A 23,088-nucleotide genomic window follows, 5' to 3' on the forward strand; every position below is an offset into this window, starting at 1 on the left:
CGGGGACGGGGTGAGGGGAAGGGACAGGTGAGGCACCAACCAGGTGCGAGGAGGAGAAGGCTCAAGAGATAAAGACACTTGGACAGGCCAATGAACCCGGACCTGAGGGGCATCTTTTGAACTTCTGCCAACCACACGGCACCCTTGCTGGAATGTTAAGATTGATGGACAGTTCTGAGCAGGAGGGCAAAGGGGAAAGCAGAGGTTGGCACACCTGGGGGGTTGGATAGGTGAAACAGGAAATGGCATCACAGTGCAACACTAAATCATTCTGGGAATACATATCCAATCTCCCTCTTTGCAAGTTATGATGATTATGCATTAGTACAATTATATTGGCTAAAAATATTCCCTGTTCTAAATAGGCCCGTGAAGGCAAAGCAAGCTGTGCTGCTATGGGCACTGCCTCGCTTCCCTCACATTTGTGTGTTTCCTGCACAAACATTCCCTGGTGAAATCTCACTGTCTCTGACCCTTGACTTTTCCAGGCAGTTTTCACTGGCTAACTCTCAAGTCACACCCCAAATATCTTTCCAGATTTTGGAGGGAGAAGCACGGTAAGAGTCCTCTGCAATTGTAACTGCCAGACATATTGTTACACTTGAGAAATCCAGCAAGTCTTCTGAGTCTTAAATTGGGAATCAGGAGGTGGATCTTTAAATATATATATTTTAGTATGTCTGGTTCTGAGCAGCAGGAATCCAGCTGGTGAGTTAAGGTATTGGATGCAGAATTTCAGAAGACAACGGAATGAAAGCAAAATAATTTATTAGATGGAGGACTCCGTGAAATCTACTGCAAAGGATTTTCCAAAGGAAGGGAAAAAAGAAGGGACCTCCCAGGTGGTTTAAAGTGCACCACTGTCTAGAAGGGTTGGAATGTTCTTGCCTCAGCGAATATTGTTAAATCAGTGCCACTCAAAGTCACCTCTACAGATATACAGAAGTTTAATACCAATATTCTGCAAATTAAAATCCTGTACAAAAAAAATACAAAGCCTTCTGCAATGCTCTGACACCATCCATGCTATGTTGTACAATTTAGGCACATATCCAATGTATTATTAGTGCATTTCTCCAAGAGACAATGCAAACAATTCCTATAAAAGTGAATCTGCACAGTATGAATGGGTTTGTTGTTAAGAACATTCTGCTTCAGTAGAAGTGCCAATAAAAATGTTTAAATTAAAAATATAGGTGTATTTTTCAGTTTATGGTTTGGGCTTTGTTTTTTTTTTTTTTTCCTCAGGCCTTTTTTTTTTACAGTACAGCTCTCCTTGAGACAGGCTTCTATCACAGGAAAAACAAAATTAGTACATTTCACATTTGGTTAAATGTGTGTGCCAGCTACTTCATTCAGCAGGTGGGTCACGATGGCTTTGGAGAAAAATAAGGCCCCCCTGAAAAAGCACAGGCTGAAAAAATGCTGGGAAAATTAGAAGGTGCAGGAGGTGATTATTATGTTGGAGAAATTAACATGAAATAAACTAGGGTGCAAATTGTCAGCGCATTACCTCCTCTGCAGTAATTCTCTCCACGGCTGCTTTGGCTCACATTATCTGCATGTCCACACTGCATTAATGGGGCACTCTGAACAAAGCCAGCCCCACGGCCAGCAGGGGATGAGATGCAGGATGCTCTGGAGTGCTGCAGTGCCACACTGCCCCAGCCACCCTGTCACCAGCACTGTCTGGAAGCCCCACCCAGCAGGGCCCAGCCTTGGAATCACTGCAAGGCAACCTATTACACTGGGTGAGTCCTGGTGATTCCAGCTCAGCAACAGCAAGGGAAAGCTTCTTTCCCCTTTCCCACATTTTGCGGGCTCTTCTCATAGGAGGCTGCCCAGCTTCTGAGCTCTCCCATATGTGCAGCAAGGGGCAGCTCTCTTCCTCTCAGCCAGATGCTGCATCTGTGCAGCAGCTCCTGTGCCACAGAGCCTGCAACGCAGAGGGTTCCTCAGGACACTTGACAGACATCTCAAAATAACCAGTGGCAGTGCACTCAGGCTGGAATTATGCATCGATTCTGCAAGCTCAGACTTGCAGGAACAAATCCAGAACTACCATTATGCCAATTGGAAACCACCTGATTTGAATTATAGCATCACTGATGTCCAGTGCAAGTGGAGGAGAGAAAAGAGGAAAATACAATGGGGAGGTAGAATTTGGACAAATCACAAAGGATGGATGCAAGGTGGTACTGCAAAGCCATAAAATTACTTTATGCTAGCCATAAAATTACTTTTTGGTTTTTTGGTTGTTTTGTTTGGCTGGTTGTTTTTTGTTAGTTTTTTGCTTGTTTGTTTCTTCTTCTTCTTGTTAGGGGGACAGGGACTGTGGGGTTTTTGTAGGTAAAGTCAAGGGGACAGACTGAACAAAAGATTCCTTAGGGAAATTTTTTACCAAACAAACAATTGGGCTGCTACATTCTCAGACACGAATAATGGTGCCTTCCATACCAAGCAAAGGAATTTAAGGAGAGTGTGAGATATAGAAAATAGAAGGCATTTCACAATTTTTTTGTCCTCTCATTATGGTTCACTGCCCTCATCAATTGTACTTGTGCAGCAGGTCTCTGAGGCTGACAAAGTGTGGCACATGTGAAGGGATGCTATGAGCAGCCAAGCACAGAAACTTCTTTGGTTCCCACCTGCTGAAGCCAGTGTGAGCTATGGAACACCATATATCCTGCTGAATACTTCAGCATTCAATCCTAAAAAAACAACCACAGCTTTAAGAAAACATCGCTATTCTCTTACTGACCAAATGTCGGGGGATTTTCTGTTGTTATGGTAATAAGTATTTTAAAGTATGCTTTAAAATAAACAATGAAATGTGACACTTTGTCACTATGTACCTACTATGTTTTGCAGGTTTCCCAATCTGTCCTCTGCCCTTCCCCCCCAAATATATATAAATTCTTAGTTTTCATTTACAGTTTAACAGTGTTGAAATGCTTATGCTGGAAACTGAGAATATTCTGCCAGCCAACCAAAAACAAAATCCCTGCTTTCTCTTCTAAGATTTGCAAGTAATTTTTGATTAGTTTTCACTCTGAAAATGTTCAATAACCTTCATTGGTTCTAACATTGGTTTAAATCTTGTTGACTTTGCTGTTTCCTCTGTGCCCATTGTTGCCTCCTTTCAAGCTGGATTCCATGGATTTCAATGGCATTCTGCACAGTTCTGTTCTTGCAGATTTACTTGTTAAATCCAAGCTCTTGCAGTAGTGTGCTCATAGTTCCATGTGGGAAAGTGTCATTATACATAAATTCTGATATGATAAGTATCTGTCACATTTGTGTCACCTTTATTCAACACAAATGAGCTCAAAAGTTACTTTCAGGTAGTTTGTTTGAGATTTCCCATAACACAATCCAGTGAGTAAATTGTGCTTAATGCTCACAGCTATGATATGGTGCAACCTACCTTGAAGAAGCTTCATCCCAGATAAGACGTAATATAAGAACTCCCACATGACAGCCCCCTTTAAGCCTTACATATGTTGAAAGCATTAGGAATGAGGTTGGCTTTGGAAAGAAGCTGGAAGTTCTGCAGGATCATGTGTTTGGACTTGCCATCTGCACGTTCCAGGAGTTACTACATGGATCACTTTCCCCCAGTCATCTGAACCGTGAGTCACACAAACCGAAAGCGGAAGGCGGCTGTGAGAACAAAGCAGATGTGGGTGTTTGTGGGGCTTCTCCTCACCTCTCCAGAGCCCTTCTTTTCTACCCTGCCCCATCCAGGGCAACTACACTTAGACCTTTGGGAAGCCAGGGTGGCAGCCACCTTAGCCACCACCAGGGATGGAGGCCGGGCTGTTAAAGGAAGAAACCCCTCACGGCTGAGTCTCTGGAAGGCTCCATGACTCAAACTTCCACCTCCATCTGGAAGCCTGGCCATCTTTGTTTTGTTTAACTGAGCAGGAACACTCCACTACCTGAGTGCTTACCATGACAAACACAAATGTTTCCCCCGAGCCCCGGTTGTCTGAGGGGGGCCTGCAGCCCCGGACAGGCCGGTTCACGGCCAAAAGTACATGCAGGGAAATAGTTTCCAAACCCCAAAAGCAAACCTGAAACTGGATCCGTACAGACAGGCTCCTGCAGCTCAGATAGCAAACCTCCTCCTCCGGGTCTGACTGCAAACCCAGGGCTACCGTGGGCTATCGGCTAATTTTTTTACCTCAGCCAAATCCGAAATGTGGGCTGACGGAGGGGGCTTAAATAAATATATTAAACAAATTTTTTAAAATCCCAAACAGAAATCTTACGAACATATATGTTAGCATACATAGATTAAAGTACCCTTCTGTGAAAACGCCTGAAGCTCGCACGGCAAGCCCCTAGCACTGGAGCTCTGTGAGGGCTGCAGCTCGGCAGCAAACGGCGCGGGGACGCGGTGGCCAAGCGGCCGCCATGCAGCGGCTGCGCCACTTACGCAGGCCCCAATGCCCTGCGCGGCAGCGCCAGCAGCCCCTGGCGTAGCAGGATTCGTGAATACCGATGCTGCACTGCGGCGGCGGCACGGCGCAACCAAACCTCCTCCCTCCGCCGCCCACCCCAGCCCTGGCACCGCCCCCTTCCTCGGCTGTGATTGGCAGGACCGGTGGAGCGGTCGGCGGCGATTGGCGGGTGCCGGCGGGAGGTGGGGTAGGTTGCGTGAAGGGTGATAAAGTTAGTGGGGCTGCCGGGGAGCGCCCGAGACGCGGCGGCGGCGGTCGGCGCTCTATGGAGGTGGCGGGGGGAGGCGTCGGGTCGGTGCTGCTGCTGCTGTTGTGGTGACTCGGAGACTCGCCCTGTCCCGCGCGCTCCCCCCTTCCCCTCCCCAGCCCCGGTCCCCGGCTCCCTTCCCCTCCCCCCCCTTCTCTTGCCTTTTCCCCTGCCCTTGGTAGCCGCCGGGACCCGGGGAAGCTGACAAGGCCTTAGGGAAGGTGAGAAATGCGGGAGTGGCGGGAGAACCGCGGATCTGGGGCCGGGAGTGAGCGGGTACTGCTACAGCTGTAGCCTAAAATGGCGGCTGCCCAGAGTGGCCGCCATTTTCTTGTCAGTTGCTTGTCTGTTTCTCCCGCACAAAATGGCGGCACGGGCCGGCGGTCGCTCTCGCTGCCGGCTTTGCGAGCTCCGCCGCCGCTGAGCAAAGGGGGGGAGGAGCTCGGCGGCTCCCGCCGGGCGCGTAGGGGAAGCTGAGCGGCAGCGTTGCAGGTTAGAGCGGGGAGACGGGACCGGGCGGTGCCTGTCCGTACGGGCCGTGCCTTTAATGGCCTCGGCTCGATTGCGGGATGGTGGTCTGGCCGCGGTCTGCGGGCGCCCGCACTGCCCCCCAGATTTCCCTCGGAGGGAGAAGCCGCGGCACACATAGCGGGCTGCGGTCTGAGGATCCACATTGCTGGTGGGGAGGTGACGAGAGGATTTTCTAATTTTTTTTTTTTTTTTTTTTTTACTATTGTTCACTGGCTTTTCTTCGCGCGAGTGGAGAGCGGGCTGCCGAAGCGCCGCGTCAGCCGCCTCGCCCATGTTTCCTGTTTGGGGGCTCGGGCGCCGCGGTGCGGGGCGATACCGCCTGCTTCCCCCTCGTGTCTCCCGGGGCGGCCGCCGTGGTGCGGGGGAGCGGGTCCCGCCCGGCGCCCTGGCGGAGAACAAAGAGCCGGGCGGGCGCGGGCAGCGGGCGGCGCCCGCCGGGCGGGGCGGGGGGGCGGTGGCGCCGCGCGGCGCCTGCGGGGGGCGCCCTCTGCGGCCGAGCCTTTTGTTCGCCGCCGCGGCTGCCGCCATGTTGTGGCCGCTCCGCGTGCCCGCGCCGGGCGGGCGGGGGGCACTCGCCGCGCTCGGCTCCGAGAGGGCTGCGGGCGCATCCGGGACACTCCCCGGCTTCCCTCCCTTGGGCGTTTCTGTCCCCGTGCTCGCCGTTCCGCTACGTGAGCCATGCAGTGAGGTTCTTTATGCAAGCTGAAAGTTGAGGTAGTGGGTGGGCGGTGCATTTCTTTCGGTATTTGGTGGCTTAGTACGCCATTTGGACGCAGGATACACGCCTTTTACCGCATTAAGCCTGCGTGTTGTTGTCTGATGCTTTTCAGAATTCGGCTGCTTTTTTGTACCATTATAAATCATAGTTTCTAAATCACGTCAGTAAAGGACTCACTGTGCTATTTAAAAGAAAAAAATACTTGCGTTCTTTCCTGCGGGTACTCTTGCCTTTTGGATAAACTTGAGGGTTTTTGCTCAGTCTATGGTTCCCTTGTCTCTTTGCCCTCACCCTCGCTGGGAAACATGGCTAGAATGATGAAATTGGCCTTTCTGTGACTGTCCCAAAGTATTGCATGAATGGAAGTTTTCTTAATTTTTTTAAAGTTCACTGTTGGAGGGTTCTCGTTGGCGGGCAAACGTTTGTGCTTTTTAAAGTTAAATGCTATGGCTGATAGTAAACAAATATAATATGAATGCTTGGTTTGTCTTTCTAGGTTTTGTTTTTCCCTACCCCGTCAATTTAATTTTATTCTTTTGAAGATTCTTCGTTGTCAAGCCGCCAAAGTGGAGAGTGCGATTGCAGAAGGGGGTGCTTCTCGTTTCAGGTACCCTTTGTTTGTTTGATGAGTAGTTAGCCATGGAAAATCTCCTTGTGTAATGTTTATACCAAAATGGAGATGTTTGGACTTACCCAGGTTTCTATGGTTGTTTTTAACAGTGCTTCTTCAGGCGGAGGAGGTGGTAGGGGTGCACCTCAGCACTATCCCAAGACTGCCAGCAACAGGTATGTCATCTTGCTCTTTGACTTGCATGACTTCAAAGTCAGAGCATGCTTGATAATGAATACAGAACTGAGAATGGGCTAGCTTTAAAGTTTTACCAGAAATACCTACCAGAAATACCTACTGAGTTAAAGAGCTTTAAGTGTTTTCCAGTCTGTGCCCTTTAAAGTGTACCTCATGGTTGATAGGCAGTGCATGGGCATGGGGTTGTTATGTATTTAACTTAGAAAGTGTGGAGGGTATTTTTGGGTCCCAGGCATTGTTGTTGAGTATTTTCCTATGCAGCAGATGTTGCAGTGTTGGTAGGGGTAACTATGTGCTCTTAACAAAGCAAGTAATGGAATTGCTTTGAGTAAGGCATCACTGAAGGGTTAAAAGGGCAGTTCTGTAAATCACTTGTTTCTGTTTTAACAACCGTATTCTTCAAAATTTTGCAGCGAGTTCCTGGGGAAAACCCCAGGGCAAAACGCTCAGAAATGGATTCCTTCACGAAGCACTAGACGAGATGACGACTCCGCAAACGACAAAGAACGACATGATGCAATCTTCAGGAAAGTAAGAGGGTAAGTTCCTCACAAAATTACTTCTTTCCTTACTGTTTTCATTAGCAATGTGTACCTAAGAAATAGGCTGGAGGAAAGGAAGATGTGGGCCTTGAGTTTGGGGGAAGTGTGTCCTTTAGCAAGGAACCAGCCTGGTAATCTAGCAGCAGAAAACACTTCAAGTAATTATTGTAAGCAGATTAGTATTTTCAGTGGTACTTCACTGAATCTGAAGATCTTAAAAAAAACCAGTTGAATGGAAAATTGCACTTTTCAAAAAAAATAAGTTGAGTCTAAAGTGACTCGTAGCATGCTTAGAGTGTCTTTATATTCTGATTTTGGGTTTTTTTTCCTCTTTAGCATACTAAATAAGCTTACTCCTGAAAAGTTCGACAAGCTATGCCTTGAGCTCCTCAATGTGGGTGTAGAATCTAAGCTCATCCTAAAAGGGGTCATACTGCTGGTAAGCTGGTTGCATTTCTTTTATCTACAGTTTTCTTGCATGCTGGAAAGCCAGGGGTTGGTTTGTTTTGATGGGATACAGAAGTAGCATGAATAATGCTTTTGTGTACTTGGATTATCAAACACCATGTCCCACCCCTGCTTTCTGTGTAAAAAAGGATCTACTGGGGAGGAAGTAGGTTTAATGGTTTGAGTTTCTCATTTAGAAGTCTTCCCAATGACTAAACATGATTGGGCTTCTATGATTATTTTTTAAAATAAACTGAGGTGTGAGTTAGCCATCTTACTTGCTTGGCCTCCCCTTCTTCCTCTTTCCTGAGGAGCAAGCCACTTGATTTTGGGAAGGCAATCACTGGTGATCTCTGGGGACACTGATGCAACTATTACATCACTTTCTTTAAACGAGATCAGATTTGTGATATTAATGTCGGTGTTGGCATAATAAACTTGAGTTTTGTAGCCAAGGATTACAGAGCCTCTTCAGTAGCAAGCAGTGGCTTTTGTCCTTTGCTTCAGCATGGAGACTGGTGTTGGACTACAATGCTTCTGTGCTTGATTAAGCAGGAAACAGGATGTTCTAGATGAGGGTGGTAATAATCCATTCTGTGTCTTGTAACTCAGTCTCCTAATAACATTTGCACCCTCCTGCTGCTTGCTGCCTTACTCAACCTGGCTCTCTGCAGATCGTAGACAAAGCCCTTGAAGAGCCCAAGTATAGCTCGCTGTACGCTCAACTATGTCTGCGACTGGCAGAAGATGCACCCAACTTTGATGGCCCATCAGCAGAGAGTCATCCAGGACAGAAGCAAAGCACAGTGAGTGCATCTCTTAATCTGCAATGGTAAATTTTGGGTGCATTTGTAGCTGCCCTGATTAGCTTAATTGTTTTCTTTGTTCTCGCTTTGTAGACATTCAGACGCCTCCTAATATCTAAACTTCAAGATGAATTTGAAAACCGAACCAGAAATGTTGATAGTAAGTTTTAGAACCGCTTTAATACAGAATCTATTTGTCATCTTTTCCCACAGCCGTGTAAAACAGGCTTCTTTGTTTTCCAGTCTATGATAAGCATGATGGTCCCCTCCTCCCTGAGGAGGAGGAACAGAGAGCCATTGCCAAGATCAAGATGCTGGGGAACATCAAATTCATTGGAGAACTTGGCAAGCTTGATCTTATTCATGAATCTATCCTTCATAAGTGCATCAAAACAGTGAGTATTCAGATTGGGAGGAAGCTAGGAGCAAAACAGAACTTAAAAAGAAAAAATATGCAAATATTGATGCTGCTTTGAGAATCTCGGTGCAGGAGCATAAAATGGCACAAAAATGTTTCCTGATGATTGCTCATCCCCTACTGTTATCTTATGGCATGATTAAGAAGTAAAACCAGCCTTGTTCAATGCCATAGGAATTGTCTCAAAAGGAAAATGAGCACAAAAGTGTGCTGTAGGTGCTTGAAACTACACACACTTAAAAATTGGCAGATCTTAATTTTAATTTTTAAGTCCATTTCCCTTCAGAACAAAACAATATTTTTTTAAATGTCAGTGTACAAAGTTTGTTGTTTATTATAAATTGTCATTTATAAAATTTTTAAATCCTAAATTTCCCCTTTAATTTTTCAGCTTTTGGAAAAGAAGAAGAGAGTTCAACTCAAAGATATGGGGGAGGATTTGGAGTGCCTCTGTCAGATAATGAGGACAGTGGGACCTAGATTAGATCATGCGAAAGCCAAGGTATGTGCCTATCTAGTGCAGTCATTAACCTAATTAAATTATGTGGCTAAAACTTGATTGCCTGAACCTTCTGTATTCAGTATTCATAGGTACAAAACAGAGGTTTGATTTTTTTTTTTAGAGAAAAGAGTTCCCACTATGGCTTCCAGACTAATTCTCTTGATAGAAAAAACAGTTTTAAACATTTCACCAGGATGTAGTTAGGGTCATCATGAAATATCTAAGTGAGAGTGTTGTTTTTCTAAACACTGTTTGAGAAGATGTGCTGAGGAACTATTCTTAGCACAGCTAGATGATTTGAGACATGAGAGTTTGGAATGTAAGCTTGAAACGAACAGAATTTTGGCTGTCTTGCTTATCTCTGATTCAAATGTCTTGATGCATTAGTTCTTTAGACTATGTCATCAAGGAGCTAGAGATAGCAGGAAAGGGCAGCTTGTTGCATTATTTTGCCTTGAATGTCGTGAGTGAAAACACTCAAGGCACTGATAGGATAATTCTAACTTGTAACGTTTGTTCCCCCAGTCCTTAATGGATCAGTACTTTGCCCGTATGCGCTCCTTGATGTCAAGTAAGGAATTGCCAGCAAGGATTCGTTTCCTGCTGCAGGTATGATGATTAAATGGCTTCCCGCTGCTTTTTGTTTTCCTTGCAAAATGGTCTTGAATCCTTTCCTAATAGCCTGTTCTGTTCCAAGGATACTGTGGAGTTGAGAGAACACAACTGGGTTCCTCGCAAAGCTTTTCTTGACAATGGACCAAAGACTATCAATCAAATCCGTCAAGATGCAGTAAAAGTGAGTGTTGTGTGTAAGGTCCATAGCCTGCCTTCGCGCTCTGCACTTGGGAGTAGTTCTCACACAGTGTCACAGTTGGCTTAAGGGTTAAAACCAGATGGACTTCTGTAGTTGGGGGCTAAAAGCTTTGCTTTCTTGGGGCTGCTACTTGAAACTGACCAAAATTGTAATTCCTGTTTTAAAGGATCTGGGAGTTTTTATTCCTGCTCCTATGTCTCAAGGGATGCGAAGCGACTTCTTTCTGGAGGGACCCTTCATGCCACCCAGGATGAAACTTGACAGGGACCCACTCGGAGGGCTTGCTGATATGTTTGGACAAATGCCAGGTATCCTGACACCACAGAGTGATGGGGTGGCTGTGGCTCTGCTGTGCTGAACAAGAATTAAAACTGTCATTTGTCTCCTTGCTGATCCAGGTAGCGGAATTGGTACTGGTCCAGGGGTTATTCAGGATAGATTCTCACCCACCATGGGACGCCATCGTTCAAACCAACTCTTCAATGGCCATGGGGGTCACCTCATGCCTTCTGCTCAATCCCAGTTTGGAGACCTAGGCAAATCTTTTCTGAAAAGTCAGGTAAGGAAGCTGTTTGCATGGTGACTTCAGCTTGTTTAGAAGCACTTCCTGAGATGCGTATGTTATGGATTAAAATCTGCTTATGTTAAAAGACCTATTCAGATTTGATTCTGATAACTGATGCTCAGCTGATACAAACATTCTAAACCACTTTTTAAATAGTACAAAAAGATGCAAGAAGTACACTTTTTTTTTTTAACTGCAAGAAAAGGTGCATGTGGCTTTGGTGGGTCAGAACGGTGTGCTTTATTTAAAAGATGGCCCTGTTTTTAGGGATAGATGCTATTCTCCCACCACCCCTGCTCCTTCTTTCTCCCTTCCTGGCAAATAGAATCTTTGTTCCTCTGGTCCCTCTGGTACTACTTACCAAATGATGTACGCCACTCCATCATCTGCACTTCTTTCTCTATATCTCCCTTTCTGAAATAGGGGCAAAGCCAACTCTACCATACCCAGAATCAGGGACTCTTATCCCAGCAACAAGGACAGTCGAAGGATATGCCACCTCGGTTTTCTAAGAAAGGACAGCTTAATGCAGATGAGGTACATGACATGCCTACATTATTTACAGCCTATTCTAAATATTGCCCAATGATTATAGCAAGACGCGTTATTATGAGGACTAATGCTGGAACTCTTTCTCCTCCTCTTCATTCTCCTCCTTCTTTGTCCCTTCCTCTTTCACCTTTTACCCCCCTCACTTTCCTTAGGGTATCCAGCGTCCTATGAGCAAGACTGAGATATGAGGGCAATTTTTTGGGGTGTCCTTTCCTTCCCACACACTTCTAAGAACACTACTCTGACATCAGTTCCCATGCATCCTATTGATAAAACATTAAATTAAAACTTCAGAAAATCCTGAACTTTAGAAACCCTGAAGTGCTGGACCAGGTTAATTTTTTTTTTTAATTTTCTTTTGTTTAGAACTGGCTAATAGGCAAAATTTCAAATGCAGAGTAAACTGCATTGTGATTTTGAGTGTTAACCAGACTTGTATCCCGATTTCTGAGCAATTTGGTAGAGTTTCATTTTGGCTGTAAAATACATCGGCAAGCATGCTGATTATCTTCTTGGGTCTCTAACATACTGCATCTAAAAGGAGCATTTCCAGATTTTTATAGTAGTTGAACTAAATGCCAGTAATTTGCTTTTGGGAGCGTTTCAGAACACATGTGGCTTTATCTGTATTTGAGTATTAATATTGTAGAAATTAAATCATGCTTCAGTGAGATAAGTTGGAGCGAGTCCATGGCTGTGTATTGTTGGTCATATTACTAGAAACAGTTTGAGTTTTTCTTTGACTTACTTACTGTTTACAGATTAGCCTGAGACCTGCTCAGTCTTTCCTGATGAATAAAAACCAAGTGCCAAAGCTTCAGCCCCAGATAACTATGATTCCTCCCAGTGCTCAACCACCACGCACTCAGACACCGCCTTTGGGACAGGTAAATACAAAAAATTCCTGCATGTTTTTGGCTATACTTTCCTGTTTGTGCTTGGAAAACTTAATTTCATATGTGGGGAGAGAGAAGTCTTTGATTGCACAGAGCAGAACTTGGGAAAAGAATGTATGAAACCAAACTAATTTGAGTTCCATCTGCTTTTTATGTTTTGTATTGTAAAACTTTATATAAGCAAAGGTAGATGTGCTACAAAGAAACAAATTCTGGTCTCTTTTCAGCCGCCTCAACTTGGTCTTAAAACAAATCCACCACTTATACAAGAGAAGCCTGCAAAGACCACCAAGAAACCACCTCCTTCTAAGGAAGAGCTACTTAAGCAAACTGTAAGTTAGTGTGCAGTAGTGAATCTTAGAGCTTTGGATGTGATCTTCAAAAAGAATGTTTAACTGTGTTTCTTTCCTCTCCAGGAGGCTGTTGTGACTGAGTATCTGAACAATGGAAATGCTAATGATGCTGTCAATACTGTGAGAGAAATGAGAGCTCCGAAACACTTCATTCCTGAGATGCTGAGCAAAGTAATCCTTCAATCCCTAGATAGATCAGATGAGGACAAAGAGAAAGCAAGTACTTTGATCAGCTTGCTCAAGCAGGAGGGAATAGCCACCAGTGACAACTTCATGCAGGTATTGTGGTCTGATAATATTGCAGTTCTTGTTTCTTGGCTCTTCATGGTGTTGAGCTGCTGTAAAGGCAGTGTGCAAATATTTTTTTTAACTCCTAATCTGAGGAGGTAAAAATAGTATGTGAACCTGTGAGGGGCACAAGAAGCAATAAAAGGAAGACATGCAGTAATTAGGCAGCTGGAACCTGGGATCCTCTTTGCAAGTGATTACAGAAAACATACTCATGATGAGTATTATGTTGCACAGGAACAGAATTACTTAGGAATTTCATCTTGTGTGTTTATTGTTTCTTAGGCATTCCTGAATGTATTGGACCAGTGCCCCAAACTGGAGGTGGACATCCCATTGGTGAAATCCTACTTAGCACAGTTTGCAGCCCGTGCCATTATTTCAGACCTGGTGAGCATTTCCGAACTGGCTCAACCACTGGAAAGTGGCACCCATTTCCCTCTCTTCCTGCTCTGTCTTCAGCAGTTAGCTAAGTTACAAGACCGTGAATGGCTAACAGAACTGTTCCAACAAAGCAAAGTGAATATGCAGAAAATGTTACCAGGTAAGATTTGCCACAGAGCTCTTTTGTTACCTGATCCTAGAGTAAGTGAGATGTTGTTCTAGTTTATGCCAGAGTAAAATAACCTGCAGGGTTCTCTTGGTGGAATTAGCTGTCATTATTGTTAGGAATGATGTTTCTTAAGGGGTGGCTGGAGCATGAACCATCACTTAGAGCTCTTGAGAAGTGCTTAACACGTGTCTTTGTTTCCTTGTCAGAAATTGACCAGAACAAGGACCGCATGCTGGAGATCTTGGAAGGGAAGGGGCTTAGCTTCTTGTTCCCCCTTCTGAAACTGGAGAAGGAACTGCTAAAGCAAATAAAATCGGATCCATCCCCTCAAGCCATCTATAAGTGGATTAAAGATAACATTTCACCCAAGCTTCATGTAGATAAGGGATTTGTGAATATATTGATGACCAGGTGGGATGCTGTTCTGACATATTTTTAGGTATTTGTTTGGTTAAGCTACCAGTAAGGCACTAATTCTGTAAAGGCTCAAATGTAGCTCTGCAGAAGTCTGAGATGCAGTACATGGGGAGACAATATTCTGAGTGAACCTTCTCTAGTAAAATCCCATTGTATTTGAGAAGAAAGGCAAGTCTGCAGGCTTGCATCAGTATGTGAAGTGGTTTCTTGGGCAGGAAGTCTAGATCCATGTGCTTTTCTAAAATGTAGAGCTGTAACAAAAGCAGAACAAGGATTTTTCTGGTGCACTCTCAACCATAGTACAAGTCCCTATGCTTGCTCCCTGACTGCAGGTGGAAGCAGGATAGTTGCAGTGAAATCTGAACTTTATATATGTCAAGTGCTTTGATCTCTTAGTTTATAGAACTTAGTTTGGCTTTTCTTCTGTCCAGTTTCTTGCAGTATATTTCTAGTGAAGTAAACCCACCCAGTGACGAATCGGATTCTTCATCTGCTCCATCCAAAGAGCAGCTCGAGCAGGAAAAGCAGCTGCTTCTTTCCTTCAAGCCAGTGATGCAGAAGTTCCTCCACGACCATGTTGATCTGCAAGTGAGTGCTTTATATGCACTCCAGGTGCACTGCTACAACAACAATTTTCCAAAAGGTAAGTACATTGAGGTCTCACTTGAATTGGCTTGTCCCTACATTTCTTAAAATTCAGCAAGTGGTTGAGAAGGTTATAAAGCTAACCAAGTTTAAATTGACTTTCATAGGCATGTTACTGCGCTTCTTTGTTCATTTCTATGACATGGAGATCATTGAAGAAGAAGCCTTCTTGGCATGGAAAGAAGACATTACTCAAGAGTTTCCAGGGAAAGGCAAAGCTTTATTCCAGGTAAATCTCTTAACATTAGAATAGAGACTTGGGTTTTTTTGTTATTTCTGCTGCACTGGAGTGTTTGAGAAGACTGCTGAAGCGTGTAAGACTTGTAAATATCTAGAATCTTCCTGTACTATTCCACTAGGAGCAAGATTACTTAAATCTCTCCTATTGACTGGAGGCCTATGTGTAGTGCAAATATGGATGAAAGTTCTTTGAGACTGGGGGAGGGGAAGATGAGTGTTTTGTGGAAAAACCTAATGGGGAAACAATTCCTGCTCCCTTAAACCAGTTTTGTGTAACTGCAGGTAAACCAGTGGTTAACCTGGCTGGAAACTGCTGAAGAAGAAGAATCTGAAGAAGAAGCTGACTAAAGAACCAGCCAAAGCCTTAAATTGTGCAAACATACTGTTGCTATGATGTAACTGCATTTGACCTAACCACTGCGAAAATTCATTCCGCTGTAATGTTTCACAATATTTAAAGCAGAAGTATGTCAGTAGGATATTCTCTGCAAAAGGTTTTTGTAGTATGTCTTAATAGTCTACAATAAAAATATTTTAGAGTATCTTCAATGTTTAGATAACAGTGTATTAGCAGCATGCAATAATTACATCATAAGTTCTCGAGCAGAAGCAGTCTGTTGCAAGGGTCTTCTTTGCTGCCAGTTATCATAGGCTGTTTTTAAGTTAGAAACTGAATAGCAACACTGAATACTGTAGAAATGCACTTTGCTCAGTGTAATACTTGAGTTGTTGCAATATTTGATTATCCATTTGGTTGTTACAGAGAATCCTTAACTGTAATCGATGGTTGTTGCCGTAATAGTATATTTGCCTGTATTTCTACCTCTAGTAATGGGCTTTATGTGCTAGGTTTTAATATCCTTGAGCCTGGGCAAGTGCACAAGTCTTTTATAAAAGGAACAGTTTACTTGCACAAAAACTGATCGGCTGAAGAGATGGTTTAATGCCCTTTGGAAGAGGTTTTTGTGGGTGTGAAACATGACATGGTAAGAAATTTGAATTGGTCCCTCTTACAGTACTGAAATTAAGTCTATTAATTTATCAAGACATGTTCATGCCCTGATTTTATATACTTGTATCTATCAATAAACATTGTGATACTTGACTTGTTTCTGAATGTCTCCCAGTAGAAAAGCTTTGGCTGATGACTTGTTCATTTAAGAAATGAAACATCAGTGGGAGTTGCCTTAGGTTGCAACTATCCTGAAATTATTTTTACACTCCTTGTCTGGATATGCAGATGAATTCTAAATAAAGTCACAGACAAGGAAGACACTACAGATGTGTTGTGACAGGAGGAGAAATGATGGAATTCTGCTGAAGAGATGGTAGGGGTTTGCCTTGTGGTCCAATGTATGCTTTATCAGTGAGTATGTGCTTTTGACTTGGTTAATGCTTTGAGCTTCCCCCCAGGCCACATGCATGTTTCTGAATCAAGTGGCACTGTCTATTAGCTGCCTGTTTCTCAAATCAAATTGGCAAAAAAAATGCCTACAAAAGAGTTAAATGATGTTGCATTGTACAGGCTTGAAATGTCATCTATTAAATACTCAAAACACCTTACTTCCTAGAACCTGTCCCCAGTGAGTTTTTTTTTGTCCTCATTGATACTCAAGACTTACATTCTTGAAAGGTGATAAATTTCTAGTGGCAAAAGGGTAGTGGCTCCTGGACTGGAGCGTTTTTGCCAGTGGTGTGAGTGCTGTAGCCTGTAAACTGTTACACAGCACAGGAAGTGAAGTGGAGCCCAAGAGAAGGACTAGAGCTGATAACTAGGCATGCTTTGAGCAAAGGGAGAGTTGGAGTGGGCAGTGGAGCACCTTGTAACACAGCAGCTGGCAAGGTCATGGTTTGCTTTGAAGGGCTCCCTAGCTCCAGTCACAGCTCTACCCTCCGGAGTGTTCTGAGCCATGGTCTCTCAGGGAGTTCTGCTACTGCCCTGGGAGCTCCTATGCAGTGTGGAGCCCAGGAGCTACAGGGACTCTGCTCTACAAGCCAAATGACATAAAGGGCATTGAGCTTGAATGGCTGGCAGAATTCATGGCACCACCCCTGCATTTCAGAAATTGGGTGTATCCAGCAGTTGGAGGGAGAGCAGGGGATACTGGTGTGGGTGGGGTCCAGTTCAGGAATGCTTCAAATGCAGTTCAGTGGCTCGAGGTTGAGAGCTGGTTGTGTTTGATGGAGCTGCAACTCCTGGGTGGCAGTGGTGAGCACTGACATCCTGGGGCTTCCCAGAACACTTAGTGATAAGTTGTTCCTCTGAAACTCATGACTTTCCTATCTATGGAGTGACACAGCCATTGCTAGAACTACAGGGCTGCAGGCTCAGCAGGTGCATGTGTGCTATAGGCACTAAGGTTCTGCAGTTCAGTACTCATTTAACAGGATGGACGAATGCAAGTACAGTTACAGGATTAATTTAATCCTAACTATTTTGAAATTCTGTTCTAGAATTGCTTTTTCAAGTGTAACAAGGTGCTGTGAAGTGAAATTTACCATTGTTTCACTAAGAGTGTTGTGTTTTTTCAAGTTTGTCAGTTTCTCCTTGAGCTCTGCTGTTACTGCTGGTTGGTTTAGTGGTGTATGGTGCTATAATACTTCCTGTGTACATGGTTATCTCTATGTGAAGCATGTGATGCACTTTGCTCCTGTGCCCTGCAGAGGGAAGATGGAGAGGAACTGCAAGGCAGGAAAGAGTGGTTTCCAGCTCAGGTTATATCAGAGGTGAGAGGAGAAGGTAGAAGGATGTGCAAGTAAAAACTTGGGAATAGATCCAGAATCTGCAGCTAAGCTTTTCTGCCACATTTTGGAGAAGGCTGAGCTGGCAGCTCTGGGCTCCTTGCCACAGTAACTAAGCCTTGTATTCTTGCCCAGTCTGACATGTCCTTACTACAGCCTTATGTACCTGTGCATGGAGGCTTTGCTGCTTGGCTTGTTTCTAACTGACCACTGAGTTAGGAACTCTGGTAGAGAAAACTATAGAAAGAACAACTAAAAATGCAGAATAGAACATAAACAGTAGAAAATGCCACAAAAAGGTGGAATTACCGTCACGTAACTTGGAGAATCCTCAGGCAGTGTGAACAGCTCTGGGTTCTTCAAACTGGTGTAAAAATGGTGCTTACTGCAGTGTGCACATCAAAGTGGTCTCTCTATAGATGAGGAGAGGTGGTAGCATCTTCACAATCTTTACTGCTGCTGAAGTTTTGAAGTGCTCAAGTGCAAAACTTGTGGCTAATCTGGAACAGGGATGGCTGTTGGTTGGTCTCACTTCTGTGTTCCTGTTAACTATGAGTGGTGTTGTACTTAAAATGTAAACAGAGTGCTTAATTCTACATGGTAAAGTCACAGTCAAAATTAAACTACTGTAACTAATTATAATGGCTTCTATTAATATTATTTTTGTTAAGGGTTGGGTATAATTATACTGCTAGGAGCATTGGGAGAAACTGCATTTTACACATATTTCCTACCACTTATAGCAACTCAGTTGATACTCTGAAATTCTGAATTAGGTTGCAGTTGCTATTCAGGAACCCTCACCCTGTCAGGGGTGGGATGGATTTTGAGAAGGACCTGTCATGGTGAATTCTCACGTGCTCCTAGAGAGTGTCACACTGTGGTTGGACAGCTGCTGCCTTGTCACTGGTCATAGCAGTAGGCTGCCATCTGTCCAAGCTGCAGTGGTGCTTAGGTGTATGAAATCTGAAAATTCCAGGAATGTGTTCTGAATCCTGGAAAATCATCTATTCTAGCCCCTCTGTGATGTGCAGAGACACCTCCCAAAGAGACCAGCTTGCTCAAAGTTTCATTGACCCTGGCCTTGAACAGTTACAGGGATGGGGCAGCCACAGGTTGTCTGGGAGCCTGTTCAGTGTCCACCACCTTCATAGTACAGAATTTCTTCCTTTTACCTCACCTAAACTCTTTTAGAAGCCATTCCCCCTTGTCCTGTCAATACCTGCCCTTGTCAGAAGTCCCTCTCCAGCTCTCTTGTAGCAGAACCTTACACAAGCTCAACAACCCCAACTTCAGCCTCTCCCCCTGGGAGGGCTGTTCCAAATCACCTGATCAGGTACTAAAAGTCAAAACACCTCCATGACTCCTATGCAGTTCTGTTTCTTGGGGAACAGTGCAGGAAGAAGCCTTATGGTGTATGGGAAAAGGTAGAGGCTGGGTCCAGAACAAAATTTTTAGAATGGCTTATCTGACCTGCTTTTTGAGCAGATGGAAGCTTTCCTCTGAATGCTGTTTGGACTTGGAGTGCTTTTTCCCTTTTTCCCCAGAGCAGTGTGTAAATCCAAACAATTTGATCATTTCAGTGCACTCCTGAACTGTACAAATTTAGAACACATCTGAACCATGAATTATCATGGCTTATGTTGCAACCCAGGCAAGCAGCTGCAAGACTGATTAAAAAAGAGTCTCTTGCTAATTCATGCTTATTCTCAAAAGTGAATTCCCAGGGAGCTGGTACAGCAGCATGAAGGGTGGTGGGCTTGTGCTCACAGGCACCTGAGAAACCCCCATATATCAGCTGTGGTTGCCACAGTGTTTGCTTCAAATGCTGCTCAGCTCCAGCCTTGTCCTGGTGTGGGGGGTGTGCAAGGGCTTGGCTATGTGGCACCACTGATGTCACAAGGATTCCCCTAAATTTGGGATGAGGTCCACACTTGGGAGCTGATAAATAGCCATGGTGCATCTCCTACATCAAATGATTTGAATGAATATGAAAAGGGACAAGAGAGTGAGTCTAGTGGCAGAATGGGTCTAAGTGTCACACAAAGGTAGTGGCTTTCTCCCTCACCTCACATAAATCTCCTGTAAATTGATCACTGCTCCTCTTTTATCTCCAATGCTGTTGGCCAGAGAACCAGAGCACACAGCAAGTCCTCTTGTTCAGCAGGCAGGGACGGGCTCAGTTCAGGGGGCAAGGTCCTGTAGGCACAGCTCTAGCTTGGGATGATTTTATCTCCACACATCGCATCTGGAAAAGCAAAACAGAAACAGCAGCTGAGCTGGGAGCTGTGCTCTGTGACAGCAAAGGGAAAAGCTGCACAGCTACAGTTGCAGGCATCAGATGTAACAGTAATTTAAAGGAGACTCTATCAACATGGCTTTGAGGTTTTTTTTTAATGCCCAGGTGGTTCTACATACAACACAAAATATACCCCAAAAATCTTGTCAGTACTTCAGAAATAGCTGTATTTGTTAACCAGCAAGATACAAGCTGGTTACAGTATCTCCCTGGATCCACCCCTATCCTGGCATTTCAGAATAAGCTTCACTTCTAAAAGACCAAGAATTCTCCCAAACAGGTTCAGGCCTTTCCCTCTGACGGTCAGAGACTAAGATTCTTCAGGCAGGAATTCCTTGAATAATGTGCCTTTTAAATGGTGCTGTAAAGGCACACAGGCTTGTCTGGGTTTGATTTAGGGAGCCCACATCCCTTTCCTTTAAGGGAGGGGAGTTGGAGAGGAGTGAACTGTTATTTTTAATGAGTTGACGAAGCAGCCATGGCAACAGTTACACTTGGCATGGATACATGGCTGGAGTGAGGAAAGCAGCCAGCTGAGGGGATTTTTATCTTCAAATATTTTGCAGTTTAGAACAACGTCAATCTTGCATTTAGTTTTTGTTTATGTTAGCAGTAGAAGTGCTTGAAGAATCTGATGTGTGAAGTATTCCCAGAATTTTATTATCTAAGAAGCTGTGTAAAACCATTCAACTTTGTGAAAGGAAAAGGGATCTTTAACTGGTTTGATAGTGTGGAGGAGTTTATAGTTTGCTCTGTTACAAAATGGATGCTTCTCTTTTTGGTAGGACAAAGTGAAATTTGAGACGTGGAAGTACACAGAGTTAAAACTGAAAGACAGGTGAAGGCTTGATCTGCCTTTCTTCAGGGATTTTGTTTAACCCTTTAAGAAATGATTGCATGTCCTTTCAGATTTCAGAGACAGCTGCCTCCACAGCAGAGTAACAAACAAAGCTCCAGGCACATGCAGCAGGCCAGCTTTGTGTTCCTTTCCAGTTCCTTCCCATAAAGCAGGGGAAGGATTTAAGCCTTGTGTTTTTCTATTTGTACAGATATACACACATACATATTATGGATATCCCCATTTATCTTATCCCCATTTATCTTTATTCCTTTTATTCCCCTTGGAGAAATGCCATTCAGTTACTTGATTATTTTAAGCTTAGGTTGTTAATATTTCTGAGTAACGGTAGAAGCATTAGTCCTAATCCCTCTTCCCAATATTGACAACAAAACAGGAACTGGCCTGGGCCTCAGCTGCCATGTTAACCTCAAACAGCCCCGTAAGCCGAGCTCAGAAAGGCAGGGCTCTCTCAGTTCCATACAAAGAACACTTTTAAAGTCAAGAGAGCCCCAGCCAGGCTGTGGGGAAGAGGCCCAGCACGACACAGCCATGAGAGGCAGGGTAGGTGCACTGCACTGCTTTTAGGCTGTACATAACTGATTACTCACTTCATCAACACAACAGTTTCATTTCCTGCTCCAGTGAAGGTTTCCATGGTGACCTCCAATTTCCCACAGTTTCCCTTCTATGGGATTGATGTAATTTAATTGGCAAGACCATGAAGTATTTAGCTGTGATGAAAGGCCCTTCATAAATTCAATTAGATAAATATCTCAGTAGATTTACCATGCAGGTAGGGACCATAATGCAGTAAAACCCCAGCACATACCTGCCACAGGTGAAACCTGACTGTGGCAGTCCAGGGCTGGAATGGCTCTGATAAAACACATCAGTTATAAATACAAAATGTGCTATTATATCCTCGTGGAATTCTTGCCAGTGCAAATTCCATAATAATCTTCATGAAGGACTGAAGTGCAACTCAATTCAGGAATCATTTCATATTTTACATAATCTCCTCAAAGATTCTACACACTTTAACTGGTTTGTGAGGGGAAATGTCATTAATCCAAACTCTTCCTTCCCCTCTTGCTTTAGGAACAGGCTGCTCCTTGGATTGAACAATATAAATCCAGGTAATCCTGTTACTTCTGACATCACATGAGCTTTGGTTTTTCATCCTTCAATAAGGAACATAAAAAGACACTACAGACTGAGTTGAATCCTGGTACTACACCAGTTACCTGTACAGTAAGACACAGAACCAACAGCTAAATTAGACACTAGAGCCTGGAAAGATGGGAATGGGCTTCCTACAGAACCTGGCTCAGGCTGAGAGCTCTGAATCCCAGCACATGCACCACAGAGGAAGAGTTTCCCTGCACTGCAACACCACAAACACTGTGCTGTCTCTGTGTACTCACCCCAGCACCTCCAGGAGCTCCCAATTCCCAGATGCTGTTTGCCAGGCTCTTTCACAGCTCCACAAGAAGTAATCCTTAGTTTGCCTGACAATCTGAATAAAGCTTGCCGTTGGCATTTGCTGAAATGGCAGACATAAAGCACAATGTAGGGAGAAAAACCCCTGAATGTAACAATAAAAACTCCTTAAAAGCACAATTAAGCAGGGAGCTGATAGATGGATGCCAGCTGTATTTATGCCTGCTCTGGGAAATCTCCCTTTCAGTTCCTCAGTGTGATAAAGGTTCATGTAAACTTGATCCTACTGGATTGGTCTAGGGAGGAAAGAGAGGGGAAGATTACATCTAAATTGGAAACTAATTCAAGTGAATAACAAACGAAACATCTGAGCTCCTGGGGTGCTGGGTGGGATTCCTCTTCCTTAACTATCCAAATGCTGGGTGTCTAGACATCCACACACTCCTGGGGCAGCAGACAGGAACAGGCTCCTCAGAGTGACTCATCCCTCCTACCTTACACAAATACCTTGGGATGGGATGATTTGCCCCCTGGGGATGCCAGGCCATGGGTGTCTCTCTACAAGGTGTCTAGACTGCTAATTTTGAGATGTCTGAAGATAAATAAAATTCACTTAAATCACCTGGCCCTGTAACACTGTAATAAAACGTGCCATTGTTGCTAGAGGAAAATTTAAGAATGTGATTGATCCAGCCCTAACTTTCTTTTATTTTTTTCCTTTTTTTCTGACGACAGCATGAGATTGATGCAATTTGGAAATCAACATAGTAATTTTCTCTACACAGTCTTACAGCAACCCATTTAATTAGAATTGCAAATTTAGATATATAACCTGTAGGATCAGGGGCAGGAAATATGTACAGCTCCATGGGAAAAAACAAATCCAGCAATAAACATAATGAAAATCTTAGCCATAATGTCTCTCAAGGTCTCTGAAATTCCTTTTTTTTTTCTGATA

At 44.1% G+C, this 23,088-nt stretch overlaps 1 protein-coding gene, 2 long non-coding RNA genes and 1 other non-coding gene across 4 annotated transcripts; 2 read left to right on the forward strand and 2 right to left on the reverse strand.

The window, feature by feature from the left end:
• Positions 1-751: 751 nt before the first annotated feature.
• On the reverse strand, positions 752-4,489 carry LOC129122008 (uncharacterized). The gene is made up of 2 exons (XR_013182704.1): positions 4,309-4,489; positions 752-3,663 (listed from the first exon to the last, which is right to left on the reverse strand). It is a non-coding gene; the product is annotated as an uncharacterized LOC129122008 (long non-coding RNA).
• Positions 4,490-4,941: 452 nt separating this feature from the next.
• Positions 4,942-15,913, forward strand: EIF4G2 (eukaryotic translation initiation factor 4 gamma 2). The gene is made up of 23 exons (XM_077179443.1): positions 4,942-4,989; positions 5,144-5,205; positions 6,459-6,569; positions 6,683-6,748; positions 7,184-7,309; positions 7,649-7,751; positions 8,434-8,565; positions 8,659-8,725; positions 8,809-8,960; positions 9,375-9,485; positions 10,011-10,094; positions 10,183-10,281; positions 10,466-10,607; positions 10,698-10,858; positions 11,288-11,401; positions 12,178-12,303; positions 12,540-12,644; positions 12,729-12,944; positions 13,239-13,497; positions 13,713-13,917; positions 14,355-14,566; positions 14,676-14,797; positions 15,091-15,913. The coding sequence occupies exons 1-23, from the start codon at positions 4,942-4,944 to the stop codon at positions 15,154-15,156; spliced, it is 2,889 nt and encodes a 962-aa protein (XP_077035558.1). The 3' UTR covers positions 15,157-15,913.
• LOC129122295 (small nucleolar RNA SNORD97) lies at positions 11,443-11,610 on the forward strand. Its single transcript, XR_008534565.1, has one exon. It is a non-coding gene; the product is annotated as a small nucleolar RNA SNORD97 (small nucleolar RNA).
• A 254-nt stretch (positions 15,914-16,167) lies between the features above and the next one.
• Positions 16,168-22,836, reverse strand: LOC143694328 (uncharacterized). The gene is made up of 2 exons (XR_013182705.1): positions 22,115-22,836; positions 16,168-19,798 (listed from the first exon to the last, which is right to left on the reverse strand). It is a non-coding gene; the product is annotated as an uncharacterized LOC143694328 (long non-coding RNA).
• Positions 22,837-23,088: the final 252 nt, after the last annotated feature.

Source organism: Agelaius phoeniceus, chromosome 6, assembly GCF_051311805.1.
Source record: "Agelaius phoeniceus isolate bAgePho1 chromosome 6, bAgePho1.hap1, whole genome shotgun sequence".
Lineage (NCBI taxonomy): Eukaryota > Metazoa > Chordata > Aves > Passeriformes > Icteridae > Agelaius > Agelaius phoeniceus.

Coding starts and splice junctions, on each gene's coding strand:
- EIF4G2 (XM_077179443.1), top strand. CDS start 4,942: ATGCGGGAGTGGCGGGAGAACCGCGGATCTGGGGCCGGGAGTGAGCGG. Junction 8,726..8,808: donor CCGAACCAGAAATGTTGATA/GTAAGTTTTAGA, acceptor TTTGTTTTCCAG/TCTATGATAAGCATGATGGT. Junction 10,282..10,465: donor TCCGTCAAGATGCAGTAAAA/GTGAGTGTTGTG, acceptor CCTGTTTTAAAG/GATCTGGGAGTTTTTATTCC.